This window comes from Podarcis raffonei, chromosome 2 (genome assembly GCF_027172205.1).
Source record: "Podarcis raffonei isolate rPodRaf1 chromosome 2, rPodRaf1.pri, whole genome shotgun sequence".
In the NCBI taxonomy this organism is placed as follows: Eukaryota; Metazoa; Chordata; class Lepidosauria; order Squamata; family Lacertidae; genus Podarcis; species Podarcis raffonei.
Genome location: NC_070603.1, coordinates 28,881,040 through 28,899,547, shown reverse-complemented (window position 1 = coordinate 28,899,547; position 18,508 = coordinate 28,881,040). Strand labels below are relative to the sequence as shown.

At 43.1% G+C, this 18,508-nt stretch overlaps 2 protein-coding genes across 4 annotated transcripts in view; one reads left to right on the top strand and one right to left on the bottom strand.

The window, feature by feature from the left end:
- The window catches only part of NPLOC4 (NPL4 homolog, ubiquitin recognition factor), a 51,203-nt gene extending 40,420 nt beyond the window's left edge, over positions 1-10,783 (bottom strand). The window contains exons 1-3 of the mRNA XM_053375466.1: positions 10,680-10,783; positions 4,370-4,450; positions 2,337-2,449 (exon numbers count right to left, since the gene is read on the bottom strand). Coding sequence (XP_053231441.1) covers positions 2,337-2,449; positions 4,370-4,450; positions 10,680-10,694 — 209 coding nt within the window. The 5' untranslated portion in view covers positions 10,695-10,783. The remainder of the gene's footprint in view (positions 1-2,336; positions 2,450-4,369; positions 4,451-10,679) is intronic.
- A 124-nt stretch (positions 10,784-10,907) lies between these two features.
- On the top strand, positions 10,908-17,489 carry TSPAN10 (tetraspanin 10). Of its 3 annotated transcripts, none has more exons than XM_053375470.1 (5): positions 10,908-11,012; positions 12,230-12,427; positions 12,840-12,898; positions 14,229-14,830; positions 16,753-17,489. In XM_053375470.1, the coding sequence occupies exons 3-5, from the start codon at positions 12,863-12,865 to the stop codon at positions 17,120-17,122; spliced, it is 1,008 nt and encodes a 335-aa protein (XP_053231445.1). In that variant the 5' UTR covers positions 10,908-11,012; positions 12,230-12,427; positions 12,840-12,862; the 3' UTR covers positions 17,123-17,489. The 3 variants fall into 3 exon arrangements, with proteins under 3 accessions (XP_053231445.1, XP_053231443.1, XP_053231442.1); XM_053375468.1 differs by having other exon boundaries at positions 12,230-12,503; XM_053375467.1 differs by having other exon boundaries at positions 12,230-12,898.
- Positions 17,490-18,508: the final 1,019 nt, after the last annotated feature.

Here is an 18,508-nt window from a genome sequence, read left to right as displayed (position 1 = left end):
TTCTTCTCCTAAACAGAAACATCCAAGCTTAGCAGACTCAGATCACAGCTTTAAGAACTGGAGAAGGAGTGCTCTATTTAGATAAAATAATAAAAAATAAGAAGCTACGTGCACTTGGGAAAGGCTACTATCCAGAAAATATCAACTGTTTTTGAGCAAGTGAACTAATGTGCTCGGGTTAGTGGTGCAAGGTGTTGGTAGCAATATCTCTGTGAGAGTCTGGGTTTTATGCCAGAGATTCTCATAGACTATAACAATAAGGGGAAACTGCTGTAAGGCAATACTGGTATTTAAGTCCTGTGATGTTAAGCAAAATAGAAACAATGCAAAAATGTGTTGGAGGTGTAGGAAGGAACCAGGAGACCATTTTCATATGTGATAGAAATGTAGCTTACTGCAAAAAAGTCAGAAAACAACCAGTGTATTGGGATATGAAATACCATTCTATTATTATTATGATTAAATTACACAAAATATCTAATAGAATACATACAGAATTAGTTTCAAACATGAGAGTTCCTGGAATAATGCTGCTTGTGCAGAAATGGAAGTCCCCTTTAGTAATTAATATCAATGAATGGATCAAGTCTGGAAATTCATTTTAATGTCAAAATTGACGTCTTTTCTGAGATCTGATGAGATGGGTCAAAGACAAAATTAATTTACTGCAAACTATTTCTTTGAATGGAGTCGAAATTACTCCTGACTCTAAGGCAATAGTATAGTTTGGAATTCCTTTAATGACACTGAAATATTTATTATTAATATTTTTATTTTCTGGGTTTATTTTTAATTCTTTATTCTATTAACTGTAATGAAGACAGTTAGTCAGGAAGTCCGAGATGCTATAATAGGATCGTTTTATTACTAAAAACAATGTTTTCTGGTGTTCTGCTTTTATCTGTAAAATGGTTTACCTACTTGACAATATCATTCCAGGATGATGGTAAAATATTACTGCTGTTGCTGCTTCTACTACATTTCTAAACAAAAGTGGGTAAGCACAGATTTCCAATGGGCTCATTATTCAACCCATGTAAACCTGAATGCACGAGGCATCAGGCTGGATGTAATGTTAAGTGCAAAAAACATGAAGACTGCATGCCATACTCTGCAAACCAACAGGAACAGCTAGGAAACTTATCGCTAAGCCACAAATTAGCCTACAAGCAGGAGACTTATCCATCAGAGTTCATGCAATTAAAGAAAACATAGGTGCATCTGGCTGCTGTTCAGCTGCTTTTTCGTTCCAAAGCAAAAGGCAATTAAAAAAGAAAAGGAAAAGCTAACAGAGGAGCCAATTAGTCACCTGCCCTTAAATAGAACATCCATCCAAGGGAAATGAAACAGCTTCCTCCCTGCTGGCTTTTTGCAAACAAGTGAGAACTTTCTTGTTTCGCTGGGAATTATCTACTGCTCTACCCCATTTTAATTTTATCAGAATAATAATTATTACTGTTTTAATTGTTGTCAATTGCTATCGCGACTGCCAACAACATGTGTGTACCATTTAGATCTGGAAGAGGGCAGAACGGGGCAGGGCTTATGCATGCTCCGCCAACGCACACAGGGGCCAGGAACGGGACCCCCGTGTCTGTATCCAAGCTGAAGGGTCCAATAGATCCAGCATTGCCATTAGAGGGCAAGCAACATACCTTCCAAATTTGGTTCTTACAATATTGAGCATAGAGTATTCTAAAATCCATTTTATTTTAACTAGTACAGTGGTACCTCGGTTTTCGAACATAATCCATTCTGGAAGACCGTTCGAGTTCTGAAATGTTCGAAAACTGAAAACACAATACGGAAAACTCAATATGGAAGCCGTGTGGCCTGTTCCACTTCCAAGGTGAGATCGAAAACCGAAACATTTACTTCTGGGTTTATGGCGTTTGAAAACCGAAATGTTCGTCGACCGAGACGTTCGAAAACCAAGGTACCACTGTATCATGAAATTAGGTATCCAAGGAATAATTGTGCAGCAGAAGCAGCCCAGCTCTTCCATCTCCTTTCTAGACCAAGTGCATGTAAACAAAGAAAGAAATGGATTAAAACAATTTTTGGGGTCAAAAAAGAATTAATGCACTGTAACATATTAGAATAGGTTACTAAGTAGTACCTCATAATTCTTGCAAAATCTCGATTCAAGAGATCTGCTTCATCTAAACCCATAGACATAAATAGGACAGACAACACCACATAGGGAATATTAGAGTGGGTATTTTTGTTCAGTTGCCAAGAGAGGCACTGTCAAGAAATCTGAGCAGCCTTGCCCAAAAAGAAACAGAGCCTACTATAGTCCAACAGTGGCTCCATGTCTTTTGCAAAGTACTTACTTGATTTTTAATAAGTTGAGGGACTTATTGGGAGATGATGTGATCTCACCAGTCCTGTTTCTATTGATGTACACAGAAAATCCATTATTTCTGAAGCCAAATTCTTTTGCAACCTAGAAAAAAAAGAGAACATAATGTCTACAGCAGAAATCTCATACAGTTACGGTATGTTTATCCCTACAACACAAGACTCAGATGTTATCTCCACATGGAGTTTATTACACAAAAGTGGAAGCAAATATCTGAAATGTACACTCACAGAATCCACAATACATATTATGTAGACATTGTATGGGTGGAAATTTCAAATTAAGCTATACTTGTCAGCAATTAACGTTGAAGTCAATGCTGAAACAGGGTTAGGCCCATTTCAGGGAATAATTTTCACTCCGGAAAACAGGGAGCAGGCAAGCCCAATTGGTGCACTCCCAACTGTTTAAACCTGGTAAAAGAAATTTCTAAATGAAAGTAGAATACAGATTAGAAGAGGAAAATGTCATCAAGATCTTTCAAGTCTTCCTGTTCACGGGTAAAAGTACATGGGAATTACTGTGGAAACATAATCTGTTGTTTAGTTGTATAGGTAATTAGGCAAAGTACCTTACTGCAACTCTGGCAAATGCACAAAATAAACCCCATTAGAGCTGATAAGATGGTTATAAATTAAACAGTCGTCCGAATCAGCCATTCAACTTTGAAAATGGAGCTCAGTGTAAGAAACGCCAGTCTTGGATTATGGAATTTGCTCTCAGTAGGGTTTCACCTAGCCACTTCCCATAAAAAGAACTTGTTCCATTGGCAGTGGGTAACAAAGTTTAGTACAATGGAGGTGGGGAAGAGCCCCTGCTGAAAAAGGGCTAAGAGCTTAACCCCACTGCAGTAAGCCTCAGGTGCTGAGAAAGCAGCAGGAAATGTCAGGGTTTTCCAACAATCACTGTGGTTCAGGGCAGTCTCAGAAAAAGCCTCTGCTATTCTTCCATGCTTCTGAGTCAACTTGGAGCCAGGGACTGTCCTCAAACTTCTCCAAGAACAGTGGAGACCCTCTCCAACGTCATCCTCTTGATAGAGCAAAATATAAATAAAAATGGGGCACTTGCAAGTGTATTTGTGGGTCCTTGCCTACTGGAAGATCTTCCCTGAATTTTGACGTATGCCACTGTACAGGTTCTATAGGTGAAAATCTGAGTTACAGTACTTTTGGTTTTGGTTTCAGTTGCATTGCAATTTTAGGCCGTTTTTATGAAGTTTATATTGAGCATAAATTTTATTGCTGGGTAGTGTTTGGAAATGAAATATTGTTTGTCTTGCATACCACTTTGGTTATATTTCAGTTAAAAAGGCAACCATACAGCAAGTTATAATAACACAGTCCAATTCAAAACCATTTTTGCTCAAGTTCCACTGGATTCAATATAACTCAATTCCTGCCATAGATGCTTTGGACTACAGACTCAGGCTGCATCAAGACATCTGATTTGTTTTGCTTGGCAACTAAATTATGGAAGAGGTTCCCAACTAACAGATGAATTTTGCACTACAGTCACTGTTTTGGCTTATGAGCATACAAATCAATCCCCCTAGTCCCCAAAGAAGCAAGCATAAACACAGAGGCCACCCCACCACTTGTAAAGCTTGTAAGTGCCTGGTGTATTGAACCACTACAGCTGATCCTCTGCCATCAAAAGGTTTTTAAAAAAATAAAAATAAAAAATACACCTCTGATTGAAACAGCACTGGTGACATTTTACAATGCACTGAGGTTAGGCTTTGATAAAAGTTTCAAATGTGGGTTTCCAACCAAAGGGTGTTGGAGTTTAATTTTGGAAAGATTAGCTTCTTCTGTGATGTGTGTTGAACCACAAAGCCATCACTACTCTCTTCTAATTATGTTAAATCATCGTCAAAGAAAGCTTCTGGGTAAATCCAACCAAATCCTAAAGAGCAGGTGCACAAACTGGCTGTCATGCGAAAACAGAGGTTCCCTATTGTTGCTTCCTTAGAAGAACAGCAAAGAATATGCCAAGCTAGAATACCTTTTTCAGAAACGTTGCAGCAGTTTCCCGCTTTGTTGCTGTGATGCGTTTCACTCCATCGGGTGATTGGACACGAATTATCTATTAAGAATGGCAAAGGTTTTGAAGAAAATTAGAAATAAAATAAAACTGTGAAGTTCTGAGTTTTGGGGCAAAAGAGACTGAACATAGAGAACTGGCTTTTAAATGTAGGAAATAAACCAGCACAAATGCAGCCTGAAAGCCCTTAAGAGGACAGTAATACAAAATTTAATGCAGGAACATATAACTGGCAGGAAGAGGAATAAGTGGAATAGTAAAATCTAAAGCATTTTCATATTATCTTTTTTAAAGACACACAATAATAGGTTTCTAAGTTATTTTCCTGATAGAGACTGAGTTTACAAATCAAAAACAGCAGGAATTATATTCAAGCTCAGCAATAAACATTCATGAGTTTTCAGGCTGTTCTCTTAGCAGAAAAAAAATTACATCAAGTAGCATCATTAACTGCCAGTGGCTCTCATTTTAGCACAGGGGTGGGGAAACTGGCCTTCCAGATGCTGATGAACTACAACTTCCATCATTTCTGACCACTGCACATGGTGGCAGGGCCAATCGCAGCTGGAATTCAAACACCACAGCAGTACAGTGCGTTAAATCATGCAAGTCCTACGGGACATGCAACAATGGAGCAATCTCTTGAGGTGGAAAAATAAAGGCAGCTATCTACTCTGGGAAAACAACAGCTCAAGGTAATTGTCCCTAGGAAGGTAATCTTGGGCCTGAAGCACTGCTGCCTTCTTTTACACTTCTGAAGCTTTCATACATAGAGGTCAAGAAAAATAATCTGATATCCCTTTGCAACTTTGCCCTGTGGAAAAAATGAAGGGCAACCTCAGCTGGAGAGCTATCCTTAAGTCCCTAGAAGGTAACCTAGGGGTCACAGGATTTTGTGGATCTACCTCTCCATGGGTGGAGCAAGAGGTCTGCCTCTTGGTGGGTGGAGCATGGATGCCTCCATGCTGCAGTCATGGAAATTTTTGCAGCTGTCTCCCCCATCATGTAGGAGGTGAGCATGTTGAGGGAGGTGCTGGATCTAAATTCCTTCTGTTCCCACAACACACACAACAGGGACAGGGTGAGTACATTGGCTCTGGTTCCAACATACCGTATTGGCCTGAATATAAGCCTCACTTTCCCCCCAAAATTTCAACCATGAATAGTTAAAGTGCGGCTTCTATTCGCAAGTTTACAGTATGCAGCCAGGGCAAACGGCTCCAGGAGCATGGCAAAGTCTCCCCCAAGGCCAGGAAGGGAGAAAGCGAGGAAGGAAGGGGAAAGGCTGCTGGCAACACAGCATGGCTCCCCCACCCTACCCAGTATGCAGCCAGGAGCAGCAAGGAAGGGAGCAGCTTATATTTTGGTATTTCTTCTTTTTTCACCTCCAATAAGTCACACCTCCAAAGGTGTGGCATACAGTGGTACCTCTACTTACGAACGTGATCCGTTCCGGGGTGCCGCCTGCACCCCAAAAAGTCCATAAGTAGAGGGCCGCTACTGCGCGTGCAGATCGCTTCTATGCATGCATGAAGCATGCAGAACGCTTCTGCGCGTGCAGCGAACCCGGAAGTAAACACTTCCAGGTTTGCCGCATTCGTAACCTGAAAGTTACGTAACCAGAGCGGTATGTAACTAGAGGTATGACTATATTCGGGTGCAGCTTATATTGGGGCCAATACGGTACTTATTTTCCCATCTACTAGGACCAATGGAAGGGATTTGTCTTTTAAAAGACTGCAGAAAGGGAAAGAGGAAAGGAAACAAACACTGCTTTTTATTCTGTTGGCATAAACCTGACAGGGCTTTGGATTTGGTGGTTCCTCTGTCTTGGGTTCTTCCTCATTCACCCTCTTTAGATTGTTCTGCCCATGTTTTAAATGTACACATACAGTTAGGGCATATATCTTGCATTGTGTGAATAGTGTTTTATTGTACCGGCACATACTGTTTTGTACCACCTTGATACTTTCTATGAGTTTTAAGTATATAAACATAATGTGGTTTTGTTACACTGTCTTAACATTCAATTTTTTCTGATGTTTGCTTTTATTACCTAACAAAATCCAACATGACAAAGCAGCATGTTGCCTGGGAGCAAGTCCCACTGAATTCAACAGAACTTACTTGACAGTAAACATGCAGTGACTCTCTGTAGTATTCCACTCTGGAGTGAAAGCAGAATGACTAATACTAAGACCAAGTCACGCTATTAATTCCAGGCCCAACCCTGAATTTCAACATCATGCAATAGGTCTTTTCTTTTCCATTTGAAAAATCACCTTCAGACTTGTGGGTGTTTCCAGATGGGAATTTACTGGGGGAATTGGTGCTCATACACACACCTTTTCACAGCATCCACATGTCACTGCTGCCATCAAAATGCCAGCCTATACTTTTTCTTTGTTGAATCCAGATTTTCCCTTACCATGGAAAATTCAGTAAGTAAAAATAGCCAGTTATAAAAACTGTAGTCATTGCTGGTGTGGAAGCTCACTGGTGCATTTTTGGATGGGTGGTTTGTCATGTGTCTAGCAGTCCATGGTGACCAAACCCATATTTTCCATTTGCTCATTGGCACAACTTAACTGTTATGCTTCCACCAGCCTAAATGAAAGACCTCTGTTCCCTGTGACTGCCATATGCTGAAGGCACACACAGTTTGCAGGATTAATTCGCTCACTATTTTCACACAGTAAATGTGGGAATTACTTCTGAGATCATGGTAAATACACTGGGATCTTAAAAAAAAAAAGTAACTATTGAGTCAGCCTGCTCCATCCCACTGATGCACCTACCATATGTAAACATTGTTAATCGATGTTAGCTTGTATTTTCTTTTTTGTACATCTAAAATCAATAACTTATTTATTTTTAAGAGAATTACACAGAATTAGGTAAGACCTCTTTATCAGAATGTCCAGTATTCCATGCTGCAGTACTTTTTTTTGGAGGGGAGTAATGTGCAGTTGTGCATCTTATGGATATGGGATTTTGTTTTGTTTTTTATTGACACACTCCACCTTGTCCTTCGAATCAATTAGCAGTTTAACATAGCTAAATGCCACTTATGTTCAAGGCCTCCCTATATTTTCAAATTAAAACCAAATGGGAATGTATAACCCTGCATCCCACCTTCCAAAAAAGTGAAAGCCTATATTTAATTTATTGGGACATATGACAACTAAGAGCTAGTAATGTTTGCTCTGGTGCACTTCCGTGATTGTTTTTCCCCCTCCCAAAGTGTGCACATGCAGTACAGAAAGTGCATGCCCAAATTAGAAACAAGTAGCAGAGGCAGGCAAATAATGATTTGAGTGGAAAGCCCCTCTCCAAAAGGCAGGATACATTCCCCAAAGCTCCATCCATTGGTGTAGATGGCACACAGAAAAGCAACCAGCACTCACCTTGTGGGTGTTAACATGCCAATCACACAGAGAGAAAAATGGATCTGAATAATACAGTATATAGCATTTGTCCATAATTACTCTGAAACTGTAGTATTCCTCTATCGTGGTAACAAACATAAAAGACTATTAGAAGACACTTTTAAAATGCTTGCTGTGTAGCTTTAGAAAAGTAACCTTAAAGGTTTTTGAAACTGAAAGGTTGCAGTGTCCAGATGATGATGATAGGCAGATAAGCTGCCTCAGCAGATGGCCCAAAATACAGAGAATATCAACCAAGAAACCGGCCAATATTAAAAGCCACCTGTAAGTCAGAATCTTATAATAGTGACATACATTACAATCCGTTACAAGCAGGGAAACTACCCTGTTTCCTAGACAGGCAAGGACAAGATAATTTTGAGAGAAGCCCCAACAAGAGCACTTTCCTAAAACTATCGTCTGTCAAGTCTTTCATGTGATTTGCACTTCCTACTGAAAACTATGCTGACTCAGTTCTACTGCTAAAACTTGGTTTACACTGAAAACCAGGTGTCAGCAACCAAGTGGGGCATTTAATTGCCACAAAGAATACTACATAAACAACCTAGCTTTTAAGCAGGTTAAACAGTGGCACTTACATTCCGTTTAGCTACAATCAAAGTGGATGATCTAACCCTACCAAAAACAGGTTTAACTAGAATGCCATTAAAACCACACCAGTCTCGCTCTAGAGACTGAAGGCTCTGACTGCATGCCAAAAATGCCCAAATAAGGCCCTGCCTCATTTACTTGTATGGACAATTAATGAATATTGATACATATGGTCAAGACTATCATAGATACTGGCAACAATTTGTTAACAATGGCATAAGCTACGTCTAGCTAACACACACACATTACTATAACTTGTGCTGTCTGATCTTCACAGGACCAGGCAGTTGAGAAAACTGAGTACTAGTGACCTAATAATTCAAAAGACAGCATTTCAAGCTGCCCATGGTTTCTCATTATTATGTGTTCATGCCTATGTGATATTAATCTGTATGCACCATAGGGAGGGATGCACCCACACTATATGTAATTCAACCTTCAGACGTGTGTGCTCTTATGGAACATTCAGAGAGTCTTCAAACATCTATAGGAAGGGGGATGGAGCACACAAGTAGAGCACACGCTTTGCACACAGAATGTCCTGCATTTCGTCTGTAGTATTTCCAATTAAAAAAGGCTCAAGCAGCAAGTAACATGAGAGGTTTTTGTCTAAGATGCTGCAAAGCTGCTGCCAATTAAGAGTAGATTATACTTGCCTAGTATAGACTGTCCTGGTGCAAGAGAACTTCCTATGTTGCATATGGCATTATGATCAATCTGTTCTTTCCCAAATGCCTCAAATAATACCCTAAATTTTCTTCCTTCGTCCCATTAAAAAAATGCCTTAACTCAACTTATATTTGAAGGGATTAATTTCTCACCTTGTCCACATGGACATAGGAAAACAATGTGAAGGCTTCTTCACAAGAACAACTTAATGTAAGGCAACCGCTGGAGTATTCCCACATTCTAGCATGAACTAAGTTTCCCTTATTATTCTCTGACATTCTACAACTGGAGCTAAGCCAAGAACACTTATGAATTTTCTACAAGTTAAATCCAGGGTTTGTTGCTTTTTGCCTTGTACCCAACCTAACTGGGTATTGTCAGATGGAAATAAATGCATCTAAAGCTTCAAGTGGAAAACAACTCAGCTATTTATGACCATACATTAAGAGTTACTGATCTCATGAGGCACAGAATTACAATTACAGCCTGTGAGCTAGCCGCCTACTTAATTTTGAAAAATATTAAGGATCCAACGCCACTTGCCCCACTCACCCCTATGCCCACACTTGCATGCATGCACACACACACACAAGACATAATGCATTTTGGGCAGGCCGCCAAATAGCCCAACAGCACATCGATCTTGAAAAAATAGCAACTGAACCTGGACGCTGAGAAATAAAATGATCACTAAACCGAAGGCAAAACAAAAAAGATAGTTGCTGTCGCACAAACTATGTTCCCGTGGGTTGCACACTGGCCACACACGCTCCCCGCTTCCACGGGTTTTTGATAGAAGTTAAGGGAGACTAACTAGGCACATGCACGCTGTTTTTTTTGTTTTTTGTTTAGTTTTATGCTAGCTGAAGTGTCATGGTTTCACCTAGAGGATTCTGGGAATTGTAGTCTGGTGCTCTGCTGGGAATTCTTAGTTCGCAGCCCCTCCCACCCCAACCTCGGGAACTGCAGCTCCCACTGTTCTCCCTTTGGGGGGGTTGGGGAGAGAAGAAGAAATTGTGATTAAAGCGGCTTAGCCCTGCGGTGCCCCGTCTTTTCCTCACTCCTCCTCCCTTTGGTGAAAGCAGGGGAGGGATCGCTTGATACTTCCAAGTTGTTGTGGTTATTTTTTTTTAGGGGGGGGAGGTCGGACGCAAGCGACCGCCAGTGCCAGTATCCCCAGGCCGGACTCCCCCCCCCCTCAGAAAGAAGGGCCGAGGAATCCCCCACGGAGAAATCATTCTTCCGCCTCCTTCACAGGACCTGCATGGAGAGGCTGGAGGGGAATCAGACCCAGTTGGCCAGTGCCACCCCCCCCCCACTGGGGTGGGGATCCAGGGGCAGGACGAGGCAGTCGGGGCAGGGGGGGCACTCCCAAGACTCGCCGCCTCCCTCACCATGACAAAGAGGGAGGGAGGGAGCGGCGGCGCCTCCTGTTCCCTCACAGGCCTCACGTCGGGGGAACCCGGGGCAACCCAGGGCTGGCGGGGGGGGGGATAGGACGACGACAGGTGACCCCACGTGCCCCCTTCTCTTCTCTTCCCCTCCCCTCAAACCCAACTTACAATAGTCTCCGCCATGTCCTCGCCACCGCTCCCGACCCCGCGTCCTGCCCCGGCACCGGTAGCGCCGCCTCCTGCCTGCCAGCCAGCTTGTGCACCGCCAATAGTGCCGCGTCACCGTTCCCGGCCCGGTAGCGCAAGCGGAGGCAACAAGGTTCCGGGGGAGAAACGGTCCGGCGTCGAATGCGGGCGCTACTCTCCCCCCGCCCCTTCTTCTTCTTCTTTTGCGCTTAGGCTCCGCCCACTCAGGACTCTGTCTCTTGTCTCTCGCGCACGAGAGAGATCGTAGGTTCCACGCGGATTCTACGCCGCGCACGTGACACGCCCCGCCAGAAGGTGTTTGTTTATTTATTTATTTATTTATGAAGATAAGTTTCTTAGAAAGGTAGCAAGCCGCCTGGCAAGTTTTGTTTCGTCGTTAAGTTTCAATGCAGTTGTGCTTCCCATGTCTTGTAATGCGCGGAGTTGCTGCAAAATGTCCTCTGGAAGCTGCTCTCTCCAGTCGCAATTCATTCATGCTTTCCCTTCTCCTGCCTGAGCATGGCTTATGGCAGACTGGGAAAGTGTTTTAACTAGCGATAGCAATCCCAGTGCTTGTTCTAGGATTTTTGTTACACACACACACACATATATATAACACGTGTGTGTGTGTCTATACATATAATCATATATAACATATATATAACATTGGTTCTACTGACAGACCGGCATTGCATGAACCAAAGTGATTTATACACACACACACACACACACACACACACACACACACATATATATACACACACATACAGTGGTACCTCGGGTTACATATGCTGCAGGTTGCATACGCTTCAGGTTACAGAGTTCGGCTAACCCAGAAATATTACCTCAGTTTAAGAACTTTGCTTCAGGATGAGAACAAAAATCATGCAGCGGCGGTGCAGCGGCAGCAGGAGGCCCCATTAGCTAAAGGAATTCCTGCAGCAGAGCACTTTCCCTCCCCTCCCCTTCTTGAATGTACACTCTGTAAAATGGAAGACCCTGCAGTATGAGGAGACCAGTCTTATAGCACACAGTCAACCCAAGTGGAGGTGACAATCTTCTTGTCATTGCCCCAGTCCCATCCTTGAAACTACAGTCTGTAAAGAGGAAAGAAGAAGACACTCTAAGCAGAACAGGAGGAGAGAACTGCCTTCTACTGAGCTCATTCACAGGGCCATCTTCAGCATATGTGGCACCGGGGTACAAAGATTGCCCAGAGTTGTCGACCTTTTTTTAGGGGGGGACCCCAAAGTTGTTGGCTTGTTTTAAGGAAATAGTTGTTTACCTTTAGAACAGTTGTGGAACACAGGGACTCACAGCGCCAACCAAAAGGGGTGCCAGCGCCCCACGCACAGGGGCGTATGAAGGGGGGTTGATACCCTCCCACACCAGTTCATGGGCATTGGTATTCAAATGGTGAGTGTGCACCGTGTCATGTGATCGATTATGTAGGGTGGGGCTTATCAGCTTGCACCCCCCCCCATATTTTATTCAAGTTGGCACCCCTGATCTGTCACATTTCTATTTTACAGATGGGAAGCCAGAGTTTGGAATTTCTTTATGGCTGCTCAGCAAATCCATGACTGAATTGGAACTTGAATCCATATGTTACAGATTCTGCAGAATGTAAAATTGTGATGCTTTGATGCTCTTTTTGATGTTCAGTGTGTCTCCTGTTTGGCGGTACAGTTAAGAGTTTGTGCCAAATAAGGACATAGCTAATTTTCAGGGTAAGGTGAATCTCATTTTGATCTTGCAATTTTATCTGTCGTGGAAGGCTACAGTGCAGCAGCAACCCTTATCTTTGTAAGTCTGAATATTATATATGTGTATGTGTATGAAATGCATTCAGTTGTGTGGTATTAATTATATAGCATGGAACATATAACTACTTAGTGGATAATTCATAAGCAACACAAAGGTGGCCTCTTTGAGCCAGGAAATGTGATTTCTCACATGATACAAGTATGACTGTAGCGGGGTTTGCCCTGAAACTCCCCCCCCCCCATGCAGCACATAACATTTGCAGCTTTCTCGCTTGCTTAGCCAGGAGAAGGGCAGAATGATATCCAATTAATTGCTTTTACAGCCTTAGAAATATGAAAGAGAAACTTGCTGCATTTTTAAATCCTTTTTTGCCAGGACTATCTTTGCAGGACAACAAGATGGAAGTTGATGAAACCAGTGCATTGCTACCAAAGGTAATTATTTTGATTTGCATATTGTTTCTGAGTTTACCCTTGTCTTTGGAGATATTTAGTCCTATATATATGGCATCGTTTTCCCATTTGTGTGGAGGGGAAAACAAATGAGATTTTCTAATAGCACGTGGGGAGAGAGAGAGAGAGAGAGAGCGAAAGAAAGAAAGAAAGAAAGAAAGACTGTTGACCTAATTCTGCAGAGACCGAATTTTTCCCTAGTCCATCATGTTGCATGGTCATCAATATGAAAATATTAATAATAATCCTAAATAAGTTTACGTTGAAGTAAGTCCCCTGAGTTCTGTCAGACTTTCTTCCAATGAAATATACTTAAGACTGTGTATTAGCCTGTCTACTAAGAAGAATGCCTTAAAATGACAATTTGACGTTCCTTGGTCTTACATACGTACCTTTTATTCTATTCCAAGTTCAGTCACACCATCAATCACTTTGCCTGCCACTTCCCTCAGTCATTTTAAATGGCCTCTTCTCTCTCTTAAATGGATCACATATGCTTTGTCCTTCCCATCGGATTTCCCCATAATGTTGCCCTCTGCCCACTATAGCTCAGCAGTGATACATCAGAAACCTCTGTCATCACTACGCATAGGACAGATCCCTGTCATAATTTAAAACAATGGCTTCCCCCTCCCCCAAAGAATCTTGGGGACTGTAGATTATTACATTGCAGCTCTGTGAGGGGTAAACTACAGTTCCCAGGATTCTCTGAGGGGAGTCGTGTATATTAAATGTTCATTGAATGTACAGTGGTACCTCGGGTTAAGAACTTAAATTCGTTCTGGAGGTCCGTTCTTAACCTGAAACTGTTCTTAACCTGAAGCACCACTTTAGCTAATGGGGCCTTCTGCTGCTGCTGCGCCACCAGAGCACAATTTCTGTTCTCATCCTAAAGCAAAGTTCTTAACCCGAGGTACTATTTCTGGGTCAGCGGAGTCTGTAACCTGAAGCGTATGTAACCTGAAGCGTATGTAACCCGAGGTACCACTGTACTTTAAATGTATGGTGTGGATCTTCCCTTAATCTATGCTTCTGCCTCCAGCTGTCTTACAAAGTAGAGCCACAGGGGATCAAGTCTGCTGACTAGATGATAACCCAGCCATAATGTATTATTCCCCCCTGCCATATAAGTCGATCAAAAATCTCTTTTCTGCCCTGTCCTCTGCTCTCTACCCTACTGTTATGCCAAAGGCCTCCAGTTATACAACAGGATATTCTGAGAAGGGAAATGCTTACTGTACCTCCCTTTTTTGTTTTGTTCCTCATCTCTGACGCTTGGTCTACGTTTTCTTTGGTTCTCTTCTTTGTTTAGGCGGACAAAGTGGACATATTTTGCCCCTCTAATGCACAGGGCTCCCTGCTGAATCCCAGCAGAGGAAGAAAAGCATGGCATCTTAGGAAACGGACAAGAAAATGGCACCTCTGCCCATCTTCCCATCACCCTCTGGATTCACTTAGCCGCTGTGTTAAATACTTGACCTTTGTTTGGAATCTGGCCGCCTCCATTGCAGGATTGCTCTTTTTGGCCATAGGGATCTGGGGTCTCTCCGACAAAGAGTCACTGGCAAGTGAGCGGATAACTTATTTGGGCAGCGACCCCATGCTCTTTTTTGTGTTAGCAGGTCTTGTAGCCAGCACCATCTCTCTCTTGGGCTGCCTAGGAGCCCTCTTTGAAAACACCTGCCTCTTGAAGCTTTTCACGGGAGGAATCATGATGTTTGTGATCCTGGAAACTCTGGGTGGAATCGTTTTCTTTTCTCTGAGACGCCAAATCAAGACCTCCTTGCAAGAGTCCCTCACTGTGGCTGTGCTACGATACCAGGATGACCCAGATCTCAAATTCATCATGGATGAAATTCAGATGGGCCTGCAGTGCTGTGGGGTGGAATCCTACCTAGACTGGAAAACAAATTTGTGAGTATGAGCCTACTTGCCCTGTTCTGTTAACACCTAGGAAAGGTGGGAGAACAGCAGCACATCACAGCACAGTGTAGCCCAATCATCGTCATCATCACCCATCAATCAAAATTGCTAATAATGCCATTGTTTTCAACAGTTCAAAGTGTTGGTGTTGACCTTTAAAGCCCTAAATGGCCTCGGCCCAGTATACCTGAAGGAGCGTCTCCACCCCCATCATTCTGCCCGGACGCTGAGGTCCAGCACCGAGGGCCTTCTGGCGGTTCCCTCATTGCGAGAATCAAAGCTACAGGGAACCAGGCAGCAGGCCTTATCAGTAGTGGTGCCCGCCCTGTGAAATGCCCTCCCATCAGATGTCAAAGAGATAAACAACTACCTAACATTTAGAAGACATCTGAAGGCAGCCCTGTTCAGGGAAGTTTTTAATTTGTGACATTTTAATGTATTTTTAATCTTTGTTGGAAGCTGCCCAGAGTGGCTGGGGAAAACCAGCCAGATGGGTGGGGTACAAATAATAAATAATAATAATAATAATAATAATAATAATAATAATTATTATTATTATTATTATTATTATTTTCATCCACACTTTATGAGATTGAAACAAAACTACCATATATTGTGTTCTCCTCACATAATGCCTGCAAGAAGCCTGGGAAGCAGCCCAGGAAGACAGTGTGTGATGTGATCAATGCCCATCTTGTTTCACCAGCATGGTATTCACCTTTTACTTGGGTTTCACCTGGGCTACTAATCTGGGTTGATCCTCTTGCTTGCTTTTGTTTTAAGAGACCTACGGTAATTGAGTTCATTTCTAACCAGAATCATGCTGAGAGAGGCCCCAGTCCATAAGCAGTTTAGCCACACTAAAACCAGTGGGACATGTTGCTTGTGAATAACTTAAGCGTGACTAATTTCCTGTGGATCGGCTCCAGAATATGCAAGGAAACCTCACTGCCACAGAAAATCTTGTCTATGGTTTCTGTGCTGCTAATATTCATCTCCTTCATGTTTCCACACAGACATTCTTCATTGAAAAAGGAATTGTACCTAGTATAAAATTATAAGTGCACGAGGTAAAATAAGATGTGGGGGGAAATAACAGTTGTTAAGATACAGCCATGTAAAAAGACAACAGAAAAAACCTTACAAACATTGAGGTATTAGGTTAAGTTTAGGATAAGTACAATAACAAGCTTGTAATTGTTGTGGGGGTTTTGTGGGTTTTTGCCCTTTATAAAAGCATATTGTGCCATGTTATTGTCTGTAAATGCAAGAAGTGCTGGACAGTTTCTAAGGCTGTGTCAGTTTAGTCTCATCTTTTGTTCAAAGGCAACGTTCACGTACATATTTAACGTATTTACTCAGGACCTGCATGTGCAGACCCACTGATAATTGGCACAATTGGCTTTAACACTGGCAGGAAGTACTGTATGAGCTGCTCTGGCTTGTTCTTGTTAAGAGGCTTCCTTAGCAGCTGCATCTGGTCTCTCTCTGTGCTCCCCTCCTTTGGTGTGAGCTGGTAAGTAGTGCACAGCTTGAATCCACACCTGCCACCTCTCCGGTCCTCCGTTCAAGAATTGCTGTGAGCTCAAACCCTAACAGGCAGTGTCAAACCTGCTGCTGCTGTCCATCCATTCATCCATCAATGCATGCCTAAAGTCAATTATGCATGGATCACACTGTGCACACAGTGCTGGGTGTGCAGTTTCCCTTTGCAAAGTACGCCTCTGCATGCATTGGTCCTGGTCAAGTTAGTGAATCCATGTGCAGGCCATTCTTACCAGCAGGAATAACATCCTTTGCCTGGATATCTTCTGCATTCACGTGCAGAAAACGGAGTGGGTGTGCTGGAAGAGGCGGAGAACCTCTGTGCCTTAGCAGCAGGTGAAATGATTCTTCCTGTTATTACATTCCAGATATTTTAACTGCAGTTCTCCAGGCGTGCAAGCCTGCGGCGTCCCAGCTTCCTGCTGCCTGGATCCGCTGGAAAACGGCACCATCCCGAATTCCCAGTGTGGCTTTGGCACCCTGGCCCTGGAGGAGTTTGTGGCTCAAAGCACCGTCTATCTCGGAGGCTGCGTTCCCCAGCTGAGCAGATGGCTTAATAATCATGCAGGAGTGATTGGCTTGTATTGTGTGCTTCTGATTGTGATTGAAGTAGGAAGCTTATTACTGACCGCTAAGCTCCTGGCAGGCATTGCCCTTGCTAGGACTCGGGATTTCAGTGAGAAGGAGGAAACAAATTTGCTCTCCTATCATCAGAGACAAAAGGGATTTTGCTCATGATCTGCTGCAAACTATGAATCCAGAATAACCTTCTGAGAGCAACGGGAACTTAGAGGGGAGGGGTGTTGTGTACTAAGCTTGGATCCTAGAACAATAGGCAGGTAGGATCCTAGAATGCAACAACTGATTGGCTTGCAGGAAAAGACCAATCAGGCTCCAGGAGGAAGTTAATCAGCCTATTAGGCTGGTAGGATCGTAGAATGCAACAACTGATTGGCCTGCAGAAAAAGACCAATCAGGCTCCAGGAGGGAATCAGAATCAGCCAATCAGACAGGACTCATTGTGTAAATAATGTATATAAAAGCCTGAGGTTTTGGGGGCAATTCAATCACTGTTTTACAAGCTGCAATAAAGAGCATGAAATCACTACAGGACTCTGAGTATATTCCTCAGAGCAGGGTTTGCACCTTGTATGAGGAAAAGGGAGACCCTTTGTGCTTGGATTTCTCTTGCTTACGTCATACCCTTCCTCCTCATTCTCACTGTCCCTGATTCTCCTCCGGCTGCATCCTGTTCTATCAGTACTGTCTCTCTTCCTCCGACACACCCTCCAAATATGCATAGAGAACGAAGAAGAGTGTTGCAGCGGAGCAGCTCCCTTTCAGGATCTGGTCTCCATGTGTTGTGGAAAGTTCTTGTGGAACTCCGTCCATTAGTTTCCTGTAGCCCTTTCTCAAAGCCGGTTTCTGAAATGTGCCTGGAAAGCATTTTCGGTCCAACCACCGGCTTCCCCCACCCTTCCCAAAACCAACATTCCCAAGGTGTGTTCCTCTGTGGTGGCAAGATTTAGGGAACATACTCCTGTAGGAATCTTACCTGTCCCCTCTCTGTATGCCTTTCAACAGGCAGTGAAAACAGAGATTACAAGCCAGCAAACCTATTATGGTCACACTACAACCTCTCTGGAGAAACTGTATCCTATTCTATATGTGCAGAATCCATATTTTCAACCATACTCCTTTCCACTGCAGTATTCCACTCACATCACACTGCATCTTAAAAGTTCCCTGTTGCAAATAAAGTCTCTCTCCCTGCCCTCGTGCTTCCTTGTTTGAGCCCAACAAGTAGTGCTGCAATAGCTTTCATTGCATGAGTTCATCTGCTCATAGGAGGCTGATCACTCAGGCAAGGCCCACCAGTATTTTTTTTACTTGGTCTTTGATTACGTGTCCACAGCATCTTCACAAGGGAGGAGGGAGAGAAAACCGGAACAAATTTGCTCTCCCTCCGGTGAACTTGACTGCCCCACCACGTCCAGTGGTTGCTAGCCGCGTTGCATCCACTGCTTTAAACCTCCCCACTACCACCACCCCCCCACTTCCAGGGAATAGATAAGAAGGAAGAGAATGTCACAGACCCTCAAGGTGTCCCTATTTTCCAGGGAC

Excerpts from the sequence above, each read along its gene's own strand:
- TSPAN10 (XM_053375467.1), top strand. The coding sequence starts at position 12,797 with ATGAAAGAGAAACTTGCTGCATTTTTAAATCCTTTTTTGCCAGGACTA. Across the intron at positions 12,899-14,228 it reads CCAGTGCATTGCTACCAAAG|GCGGACAAAGTGGACATATT; the intron begins GTAATTATTTTG and ends TTCTTTGTTTAG. Across the intron at positions 14,831-16,752 it reads CTAGACTGGAAAACAAATTT|ATATTTTAACTGCAGTTCTC; the intron begins GTGAGTATGAGC and ends ATTACATTCCAG.